Raw genomic sequence first — 12,139 nt, 5'->3', positions numbered from 1 at the left:
AGTAATATTTTGGCATCTTCCTTTATTCATGTCTTTATAAAATAAAGTGGCATTCACCGTGCAGAGCTGACACATTTGATCCCAGGAAGATTTTATGACAGCTGACATAAAATTACCCTTTATCCAATGTTGTTTTTGTAACTGCCTAGTTTCTTCTCTGGATTTCTCTTTTTCTTATGGAAGACTTTCAAAGTCTACTGTTTCAGCGCTGAAATATGACATCATTAGTACAATGAGAAATAGCAATCATTCCATGTGTCTACAAATTGTAAATCTTCTCCTTTCTTGGTATCATCTAAACTACCTTGGTTTGGGTTTTAAGTGAAATCAGTTTTTACCCTCTTGTAGTAGTGGTGCTGTTGTATTAATGTTTGTGATATTTGGGACTTTGTAATGGAAAGATGCTTTTTTAATGGAAACTATGACTTAAAGTGGCCTTGATAGTAAGAGTTTTCTGAAAAACTGATCTAAGACAAATTAGATCTCTGTTTTCAGACTCGGGTAGTACAAACATGCATTCAAGTTCTAATAGAAAAACTGATAACTGTGTGCTTTGGAAAACCTCTCCAAGATCTATTAATCAAAAGTTATGTGTAAATTATTAGAGACAGCTCATATAGCCAGCATCTATTTACACAACTAGAGCTGAAATGAACTACCTTAATCCTGTTGGAAACAGAAGAGTTCAAACAGCACTCAAGGCTAAATTCACCGCTGGATTTAAGTGGTTGCAGCTTCATTAACTTCCATCAAGTTATACCATTGATTAATTTTGGGGGGATTGTGATTTGTTTAGCATGGGCCTTCTGCTTTATCCATGATTAAGTTCTCACTCATGCATTTAAGGCCAAAAAACTTGACCCGAATTTAAGTCCTTGTATGGTTCCCTTTACCAAAATATCTATTTCACATTCTTTTTAAAGTATTCCTTTTTGTTATATCCCTATGAAATAAAGTAGTATTTTGTGGTTAAGAAATGCATGAAAGACGGTGTAACGGTTTTACTGACTTTATGGAGGAGGTTCAGAGCAAAGAAAGCATTTGATCTCAGTCATTTGTATCTGACCCTGAATAATGCAGAAACTAGACCATCCTTCCCTTCTGAAATATAAAAGCAACTCATGTAAGATTTTGATAGGGCTGCTGGATATTCTAATTCTCTAATGATGACAATTATTGAAGCTGTGACAATTAACTCTGTTCTTAATTAATCTTCCAGTTGGATCTGCAGGTTTAATAACAAAGGGACCACAAGTATGTATATATACTTGTGGACAAGAATTGTTTCATAAATTTTATAGACAGATTTCCATCCTATTTGAGGTTGCTTCTGACCTTGATATAATTTAGGACCTAATTTAATATTTTGACTATGCTAATTTTCTCTGTATGGATGAGGGCTATAAAACTTGCTCATACCTCAGGTGTAAATTAGAGAATTCAATCTCACTATGAAATTCAGCTGTCAGAAGGTATTGAACACTCTTGTTTCTTCAGATGGGCAATTTTTAGATAATTGCCTTATTATTCTTGAATCTCCATTTCAAGGGACTGTATTCTGTCATCTCTGCCTTTTCATATATGTCTAAAGTTGTTACCTGAGATCATGAGGGATTTTAGATCATCGTGTGTTTTTTATCTACCTCGTATGAGGTGGAAGGATGCATCAGCTTTCTCAGATCCTGGTAAAGTAAAGATTTGGATAAGAGTGAGATGAGTTGATTAGTTCCCATAAAAATCTGTACTGATTTGCAGGACTTTCCCCTGTCCCATAAGAAAAAAAGTACCCATCCTAGAAAAGAAGGGTAAATTTGTCTGGTAGGCAATTTTTAATTTTTGTTATACTTTCTAAACAAACTTGTGCACTTGTTCTGAAGTGTAACAACAATCTGGGAGTTGTTAAATTAGAAAGAAAATAGAAAAATCAAAAAAGGCAAATTACTTCGTCTTGTAAGACTTAAGGAGATTCCTGCATCCCAAGGCAGGGCCAGTTACTCATAGGTTATTCCTGACCAATGTTTGTCTGGACTGTTTATAAAAGTGCTGCAGTGGTGGGAGTTCTTCATTCTCCTGAAACAGTCTATTCTACTGCCTTTCTACCCCTACCTGAGATACGTTCGGGTGTTTTGCTGCAGACAAGAAAAAAGAAAATGAACACATCAAATGGTGAGCTCCCCTTTTGTTCTTATACTGTTCAGTGAAAGTTGTCCTAGTGAAACTTGAAACCCAGAACTTTTCAGACATTTGGGGGATTGATCACTGTGTGTTTTGAGTGCTGAAAAAGCTTGTTAGTTCAGATGAAAATTTCATGCAATCTCATCTGTTCTAATAAAAGATACTATTTGTTCCCAGACAAACCTCTTGTATTTGGCAGCTGACAGAAACATGTTTTTATAGTAATGTTAAATGTGGAAGAGTAGATTATGCCTGGCAGTATGTTTATTATTGTTTATTAAAGCTGTGAATAAGCAGTATGACTAGGAAGCTTAGAAGTTGAAAATAGCATGTGGGACTTCCTCTCAAAACCACACTATTCCTGCTGTTTATAGCATGCCTTCAAATGCCACTGCCACTTGAGAAATGTCACTTCAATGTCAGGAAGTGCCAAACAACCAAAGTGTTCATGCTCAGACATTTTTGTAAATTCAGTGAAATTAGATAAACCACTCCTGCATCTGGAGTGGTTCATTCGTGGAGGGCAGCAGACTTAACAAAATGGAGAGAGAGACCTCCTAAACCATGTATCTGACACAGAAGCAGAAAACACGTATAAAGATATTTTTACCCCTAGTTTCAAAGCCAAACATAGGGCAAACTGAACAGTCAGGAGGATGTTAATGAGATTCGCTCATAACGAGGCTATCCAGTAATGGGATTGTACATAAGACTATCTCATGAAATTATAAACTACTAATGAGTCTGTGCTAAAAGACAGCACAACAGCATGGTAATTTTTTTCTGCGGAGATGTCAGGTTGGATACACAAATATTTTTATTTCCCTTTCTTTAGAAACAGCAGCATTCCAACCGTTAAGTGTTGCACATAAAACACAATGCAGCAGAATTCTGTTAGCTGGAAGTGGTCTGGCTTTGTGAGATGGTTATAACTAAATTAATTGCCTACCTTCTTTATCCGTTGTCTCTTTCCTTCTGCAGCAAATTGTGTGGTGTTCAGGTACGTCTTCAACAACTAATACTTTTCTCTGCTTTCTTTCTTGGTTGTGGTGAAGCAGGGGGCACTCTGAAGCAATCTGGTGATAACGTTCCAGGTTTCTTTAGGTGTATCTTGGCTTCTACATCAGCAGAAGAAGCAAACGGTTGTAGTGAAACTGCACTAGCATGTTCTCAAAAGAACATATGGGCTTTTTGTTTATTAGCTCCCGTAACAGCATAGTAGGCATTGTCCTTTTTCTTGCAAGCTAAAGAACTCATAATGCTGTGTTGTATGTAGTCTTTAGGTACTGCCATGTAGCTACTCTGTCGTGTAGAGTTTCCTCTCCATTGCTGCATCTTCATTTTGGTAGTAAATATAATTGTTCATAAAATGAGATGAATGTTCTTCCTTGTATGCAGAAATTAATGTGCAATAATAAGAACTTGCAGTACATGTTTTGATTTTGTATGGCCGTGATAGTTCTCAGGTTGGTTTGTATCAATTTGTAAAAGATGATATTTATCAATATGAAATGAGATACTAACATTTAAACGTGGTTTTGTAATGTATCTTTACACCAGCTATCAGAAAGATCAACAGATTTATTCTTTTTAAGAAATTTATGGTTTACGTTTAGTCGGTCTTTACATTTCAGTGTTTCTATGGTTTTCCCCTTTTGTTCTAGTGGTCGAAGCACCAGCTCTGTAAAGACAACAGTTTAAAAAAAAATCCTGTTTCCTTTTCACAGAATCAGCATAATTTCTTTTTCCTCTAGGACTTGTAAAGCTGCTTGTATTAAAAAAAAAAAAAAAAACAAAACACTAAACTAAAAACCTGCAACAATAAAGAAAAATAAATTCCCTTAATCCTAGGTACTATCTATTTTTTACCTGTCCTTAAACCTGAGACTTGCTTAATTCCTTTAGAAGTATGGAGATTTTACATCATCTCTGGACAGCCTGTTTGGTTGTTTATATGGCAACCTTTTCTAGGTTGAATAACTGTTACCACGTGTAGTGCTGTCCCTTCCTCTCTAGAACAATTACCTCACTGTGATCTAAGTTGTGCACAAACCAAAAATACATGGCTGTCACTGATGAGTGCCTGGTAGGACATAATGAATCCTCTTGTGCCTGTAACACTGTATTAAATCTCAGGAGAAAAAAAACCCACTTGGTCTCTTGGTCAGTTTTCTGTTTGGTATCTCTTAGTGAGATGCTTTTCATCAGAGTGGAATGATTGGTTAAACCCATCAGAACAGGATGACTAGATTAATCCCTATTTCATATAGATGTGCTTCATTTTTCTAAAAGATATGGTGTATTCTGTTTGTCTTAACTGCATGTTATTCCTTTTGGAGCACTTATTGCTACAATTAATTTTTTAATTAAATCCTCAGAAATACTTATGACTGCTTCCAACAGCATATTTTATACAGCTATTGTGTTTTATCGTCAAAGTTAATGAAAAGATTTAGTACTCTGGGGACCAACCTGAAATGTCCATCCAATTTGAATAGAGCAATATAGGTGATACAATGGGGAAACTGACTTTCAAAGAATTAAAAGACTTAAGTCTCCCTAATTAACATAGAATAATTAAGTGGCATGAGAACGAGAGCAGGAAAATAGTGTCTTTGGCAGAGGAGCTATATGAAGGCAGTCAAATGGAATAAAAAAATTATTTGCCATAAACTTTTTGAATGTTAGAACCTTTTTAACCTTTTGCTGACAGATACGGTGTTATGATCTTGACCTGTTCTCTAAGATACTTCTGAGATCAGTAAATGAAATACTATGCTGTATATTCAGTAAACATTCATAAAACCCATCAGCTTTCCAGGATGGAGGAGCTGTGTTAGCATGAGGGTTTGGGGGTGGAGGGGGAGAGAGAGGGGTGTTGTTTGTTTGTGGTTTTGGTTTGGGGTTTTTTTAATGCTCTCTTCACATTTCAGCCAGGCCAGGAAAGATCCTAGTTCTTCCCTTTTTTTCAGAATACAGTCCAAACAACTGTATTTAAGGTTATGTTTCCTTAGTAAGGATAGATTGAAGAAAGGCTCTGTACACACAAAAAAAATGAGCAACTTAAAAAGTTGTTGAAATTATATGAAGTTATTTGAAGTATGTGTAAGAGAACACTGAAGAGCATGGGCTTTTTAAAATTTAAATTGACCTAAAATAGAAGTGAGTACAGTGATATTTCTGTAATATATATACTGTTTGTCTTAAACCAAACAAACATACAGCTAATTTCTTCAACACAGACTTTGTCTTTTAGTGACTTCTCAAGTATTTTCCGTCATATTTTTGATTTGTGCTACAATCACTATGATTATATATGCTAACTGCATGAATCTGCGTGGCAGCTGGAACTGAAGCACTTTCACTCATCTGCACCTTTTAATAGAGGTCAGCACGGTTCTACTCAATGTTAGCTTTTATTGCAATTTTGGGCAACCAGTGAAGGGAGGAAAGAAGTGCCTCGGAGCAAACAAACTTTTTTTTTTTCTTACCATGTTTGTGTGTACAATTTATTTCAATGGCAAAACAGTAAATACAGTAATTGCGTGTCAATGGTCTGTTAAATCTAGTTCAAATCACTAGTGATTTTAACTCAATTTTTGTTTATAAACAAGTGTTTCTACTTGTGTTTTTAGGCAGAGCTAAAGTTCATTCTCACAGGATTTAACCTCACTTTAGTACCTGCCTAGTGCTTTGGTACAGGCAAAAGGAATAGCAGATAGCAACACTGAAAACCAGGAAGGAAAAAAAAAAAGGAAAAAAAAATGGGATGGGGGACGGGATCCTTTTAAAAGATCAAGGCCAAGACTGTTGTAAATTCTTTGAACTAGCTCTTTCTGGATTTTCATTCTCTCAGGAGTCGTAAGGGTTGCAGAAAGGAATGGATTTTCAGGGCTACTTTTGTTTGGAGAAATATTGAGTTTCAAACAGTAAACCAAGAAATGTTGATCTGTGCTAGCTGCAGAAGCTCTCCAGCCTCTCAGCTAGAGACAGACTATCATTTTAGCCACATGTTAAAAGGAAATGAGTTAATATTTTCTATCAAAATGTTAGCTTCCTCTATAGAAAATGTCACCTGTCAAAAGCATCTTTTCCTCATTTTGCACAATCTAATAGGAAACACCTTGTTCAAATGCATTCGCATTTCTGTTGCCCTGTGATAGCTGTTGAAAGGATGAACTGATGTCTACTGATAGAAGCGAGAGAGTGGTGGTAGGGCTTCCTGATTTTTAATTACTGCTGGTAAAACTAATTCCCCGTTGGCTTTGGGCAATTTACTTCAACCTCTTTTGTTTGATATATCATTTAATCTATGAGCTGGGGAGTACAGCGGTTATCATTATTTCATATGCTAGGAAGAGTAAGAAGTGAACCTTTCAAGTTTAACATGGTGTTTGGGATTTTTTTTTAATGCTTTGGAACAATTATCATCAATAAATCAACGTAACTATAGTGTGGGTGTCTGTAAAGAGTATCTTCTATTTCTGATTCTTGCCATTCTGATTAAAGTTCTGTCTTTCTTTTAACCTTTCATTTTGTGTTTAACTCTTTGAGAGAAAAGGGCTTGATTAAGGAGCATCCTTCTAATGAACAGATGCATTCTCCAGATATGTATCTTCTCTAGAGTTCCCTTCTTTGTCTTCTGGGCTCAAGAAAAGCCAATTCCCTTATCTAGTTGCCAAAGGAAAATATGACTTGCATCTCTAGTGTACAATTCATTAATCTTCTAGAATAAAATAGACTATTTCAGTTGGAACGGACTTATAACAATGATCTAGTCCAACTGCCTGACCAATTCAGGGCTGACCAAAACTTAAAGCATGTTATTTAAGGGCGTTGTCCAAATGTCTCTTAAACACTGACAGGCTTGGGGTATCAACCACCTCTCTAGGAAGCCTGTTCCAGTGTTTGACCACTCTCTTGGTAAAGAAATGCTTCCTAATATCCAGTCTAAACCTCTCCTGGTGCACTTTATATGTAATAGGATAGGCAGTATTTTTTTGCTAGACTGGTATGGCTGGAAATACTTAACAAGTTCTTCAGATTGGAAGCAAAGCTGGAATTGTCCTAGCTGGTGCTGACTTTTGCTTTTGTGTTGCCCAGCTAGTGGTGATGGTAGTTTGTCACCCTCTGCATGTTTCCCTGGTACTCCTCACGGTCTATTTATCTAGCCTCTCCTTTGTATGCTTGTCTGTGAGGATGTTATTGGAGACAGTGTCAAAGTCTTACCAAAGTAAAGGTAAACAGCATCCATTGTTCTCCCCACCTCTGCTGAGACAGTCGCCTCTTTGTAGAAGCCTATTAAGTTGGTTAAGCGCTATTTACCTGTCATAAATTCACACTGACTGCTCTTGATGAACTTCTTGTCCTTCATATGTTTGAAAATGGTTTCTAGGATTACGCGTAATATCACCTTCCAGGGATTGAGGTGAGGCTGGGCAGCCTGTAGCTCCCGAATCCTCCTTCTTGTCCTTCTCTAAGATAGGAGTGATGTTTTCTTTTTTTCCAGTCCTTTTAGCAACTACAAAGGTATGGAGGAATAATTCAGGGAAAATCTTTTTAGTAATCTTTAACAGAAATAAGTTTTTGTGTGTGAATTTATTGTCTAAGGCATTTTTTTCCATTTTCCTGCAATTTGAGTTCTTCTAGCAAGCAAAATGAAACATTATCTTGTATATTTAGCAAGTGTGTGTTTCAGTTTTTTCAGTTGTATATACCAGGATGTAAGATTAAAGAAGGCTTGGTGAAGACAGATTTCCTAAAATGCCTTTTCATTTAAAGGAAGGGATAGGAAATTGCTGTAGGAGGTTTATCTAAAGCTCTTCTATAGTACAAGAGTACTTGCTGATTTTTGGCTTCACTATTTAAAATATGTGAGCTAAATCTAATGGAGCTGTATTTCATCTATATAGTTGCTAAGTCAAACCAGCAGTATTGCCATGCTTCTAAAAGCTGAAGGTAGGAACCAATGCAATAACAGACCTGTGTAAGTACCATGTAACTGCTTCTAAGAGTTACCCTGTTTTCCTATGAATATGCATCTAATTGCATATTGCAGTTGTTTAGAGCGGCATACTCACAAAAAGGGAAAATTGACCCCTGCTGAGAGCAGGTAGGGGATTAGGTTTTTTATTAACAAACCATCTGCTTCTGTGTATAAGACATGTTGAATATTTTATTGAAAATAAAGTGACAATCTGAGTTAATAAACAGGTTCTACTTGCATCTAATTCTTGTAACAGAGTTAATCTATCTGCATATTTGATGTGATACCATCACTGACATAATGAAATCTGTTCTGCTTTTATTCCTCCCCGGTTTATTTTTATTTCAGGCAAAGTATGATCTTATGTGACAAGAATGCTTTTGTTCAGCCATGGATTTAAAGAGGGGTGGTGGGGGTGGGTTCTGTTTATCTTTTTATTTTTCTCGTTACCTCAGCTGTAACACTGTGAGCACTGCTCTAAAGATCAGCTGTGCTTTTGGTCAGGTAACTGGAACCAATTATAATTGGATAAAAATACAAGTTCATAGATTGTTTTTTGTATGCAAGTATGCTTTGCTTTAAGACTTACAATGGGGTAATGGATTACTGTTTGAAAGAATTTACCCATACTTTTAAACTGTATCACTTGGCTAATGTGATTCTTTATTGTCTGGCATTAAGTACAAGGCTATTTATCCATTATATTATATATGTATTATAAATGCTTCTGTTGGTTTTATATTTTAGGTCTAAAAATATTCAGAGGGAGATTAAGTGGTTCAACAAGTAACGCTCTAATGGATGACAGAGAATTTCCACCAAATGATCTACAAATAGACTCAAAGGACAATATTCCTGCTGACTATAGGGTGGAAAGTTTGGCATCTCATTTGGTTTCTTCAGCTGATGAAAATGAAAATCGACTTGACAGTGATGGGAATGAGGTTCTGACCAGTAGTAGCATTGCTATGGGACGGCAGGATAAAGGTGAGCAGGACAGCATCAATAATAATGAGAATATGGACAGTGGAGACTGTACCCCAAGCTGTAAGGAAAGTGAGACTGAGAGGAGATCTGTAAATGTCCATATGGACCCTCAGCTGGAGGAAAAGACTATTACAGAAAAGCAGCCAGGTGGAAAAAGAAGTCCAAGAAGCAAAAGAAGTTCCAGTAAAAAATCTAAAGGTACTTCATAAAAAAATGTTTTTGTTCTGTTTGCTTAAAATAATAACAGTGTAGTTCTTATCTGTGAACTAATAAGAAAGATATATTTCAGTTGTCACACTAATTATTTTTAAAATTTCACTAAAGGGTTTTTTGGGGGGCGGGGTGGTTCAGAACTGTTAATAGTCCTAAATCAGATACAACTCTACATGTTTTTACCTTCTGCATTTAAATGTCGGCTATGTAACAAATGGAATGTGTCAAGGGAGCACAAGTAGAGGGAGGTGCAGAGTTTCAATATGGAAATTGGGCTGACTTCCAAATCAGAATAGCCAGGAATTCAGGCAATATGGTTTTGGTCATTTTAACGTCATGCTCAAGTCCAAGATTTTGGTGTCTTGATCCAGTGTCAAGATTTGTTATCTTGGTATGAGTACCAATTAGCTTGATCTTAGCCTGCTGTTGTCAAGATTTACTTATGTTTTTCAAAGCTTAATCGAGATAGTCCTAGAGCATGCATTTTGGGTAATGAGCTGTTCAAAAATGTGTTTCTACCAATTTTTGATGTTACTTCTCCTTTAGATCTCTCGAATATGAATTGGGTAAGCAAAATGTAAATGTTTACTACGTGTTCTTATTTGAGATGCTTCTTCCCTTTCTGAATGACTAGGATTTGTCTGCATCAACACAATGTGTTGTTATTATATTAGTTTTTTGCCATAAATCATAAAGCTTACGTGTCACAGAGCTGCAAACATATCCATTAAAATCAGTGTGTTTCATCACGTAGGTACCTTTGAAAGTTACTTGGAATAACTGAATCATGCCTGCTTTTTTTTTTATGCTTTTTTTTTATCTAAAGACTGAGAACAGGATGAATTTGTCTACTTAAAATAGACAAAATACAATTTTCCTGTGAAATGGCAAGTCTTTTATGGCCTAATCTGAAAACTGATGATGATCTTGAAGGATTATAAAATAGGTAAAGAGCGGAGAAGGAGGAAGCTTTGTGTTCCACATTATGTATGCATAGGCGAAATCTAGAAGGGGAAAATTACATTTTCTAGTAGAGCTAAGAGGATCCTGAAACCTGTCATCATAGGGAGAATGAGTTCTCATTAAATGATGCACAAAGTCATTAAGTGTGTATTTCAACTGTAGATTTAATGTTTAAAAATTGAAGAAAATACTAAATTAAAACAAGAGATTTGCAGAAGTAATTGAGAACCAGTCACCTGTATGACAGGAATAACAAGTTGATGAAAGGTGACACAGGCGTGTGGACAGAGGCATCTGATGCACTATGAGAGGAGGAAAAGGAGAAATTCACCCAAACAGTGAAAGTTAAACTTTGCTTGTATTCTCTCTCCATTAGTTTGTATTCTTGTTGATAAAAGCAATCAACTGATGCAGAAATACCACAAAACAAGCTGTGCGCAGTAGGTGGCAGTATCAAGACAAAAAGCAGAAATCTAAAATATAGAAAATTGCATGGAAAAATCTAGACACATAAAATACCACAACAGAGAATGTCCTGTCTGCAAAACCCTTAAGAGCTTTGTTGAATTCATATGAACAAACTCTTACTGTACTAATAAAGAACTTTAACTGTTACAGAAGGAAGATCAAAACATAAAATTACATTGTATCTCCCACTGATAACGGATTACTAATTTACATTTAGCTTTTTAGGTATTCTAACATGATGTTTCTCCTGTTTTCACACAATGTAGTGACTGTGTCAATTTCTTGATGCTGCAGATGTCTTCATTTTAGTGAAAATATTCCATTCAATTTTTAACACCAGCTATTTTAAACAACTCCCGAGTATCCCGCTACATAGAAGAACCAGACTAGCTTTCTTGTCTTTATACCAACTCAGCGATAAAGGAGAAAATAATCAAACCTGAGTGGATGGTCCCTATGTGGGTGACAGCAGACCACCACACAAGCAAGCTGGAATCACAAACTAAATACTTGCATGGCATGTATTATGGTGATTGCTTTTTGTCTGATTGCTTGCTTTTTTAATTATTAACTATAGAGAAATCATGAATGAGTTATTTTGACTCATAGCTAAAGAAGAAATTTAAGAATCTCCTTCTCTTTCCCTGTTAGGGTTGCTGTTAAATGTTGCTGTTCTGGAAAAGATGACATTTGACTTAAAAAGCATGTTGTTCATATTCGTTTTCTTGCTAGTGACTAAAGCAATGAACCTGGAATATGGAAAACTACATTTTACTTATTTTTATTTATTCGGGACTTGCTCAGCAGAAGATTGGTGATCATTAGATAAGCCAATCTTCTGCTCTGGACATGTTTTTACTTTAGAAGAAAGAGTGAGTACTCAGGCTTGCAATGTGTTTGAAACCCTCTAAATGTTTGCTTACAAAGCAAAAAAAAAAAAAGGTATAAGTATTTGATTATTATGTTTCTGTATGTGCTTGGAGTGTGTTGGAGCTAGAATTGTCCTAACTCCTACAATCAATAGACTCAATGCAAGATTAAGAATCACTATATCTAGTTGAAGATTCACCTAGTTGAATATCCTGCCCCTGACAGTGGCCAATAGAGGATGGATAGGTAAGAGTATAAGGATAAGGCAAAGAGGTAGTGATTTGTTCCTGTGTTCTCCTTGCCATCAGCGATTATCCACTCAGGACTTCCCCAAGTGGGAATTGATGGAGTGTAATAGCTTACGGTGAATTTGTCACCTGACTTGCAGTTGTTTTTTGAGTCCATTTCAGTGTCCTAGAGTAAGTAGTTCCAAGATCTCACTTATGCCTTGTTGGAAGAAGCACCTCCTTTTAGCTG

The 12,139-nt window shown here is 36.1% G+C and overlaps 1 protein-coding gene across 4 annotated transcripts in view; it reads left to right on the top strand.

Moving 5' to 3' along the window:
- The window catches only part of CNST (consortin, connexin sorting protein), a 62,092-nt gene that overhangs the window by 5,340 nt on the left and 44,613 nt on the right, over positions 1-12,139 (top strand). For all 4 annotated transcript variants that reach the window (XM_075089354.1, XM_075089353.1, XM_075089352.1 and 1 more), the window contains one exon: positions 8,909-9,346. In XM_075089354.1, coding sequence (XP_074945455.1) covers positions 8,959-9,346 — 388 coding nt within the window. In that variant the 5' untranslated portion in view covers positions 8,909-8,958. The remainder of the gene's footprint in view (positions 1-8,908; positions 9,347-12,139) is intronic.

Source organism: Phalacrocorax aristotelis, chromosome 3, assembly GCF_949628215.1.
Source record: "Phalacrocorax aristotelis chromosome 3, bGulAri2.1, whole genome shotgun sequence".
NCBI lineage: Eukaryota > Metazoa > Chordata > Aves > Suliformes > Phalacrocoracidae > Phalacrocorax > Phalacrocorax aristotelis.
Note: the sequence above shows the minus strand (reverse complement) of the source record. Positions and strands in the feature narration are given on the sequence as shown.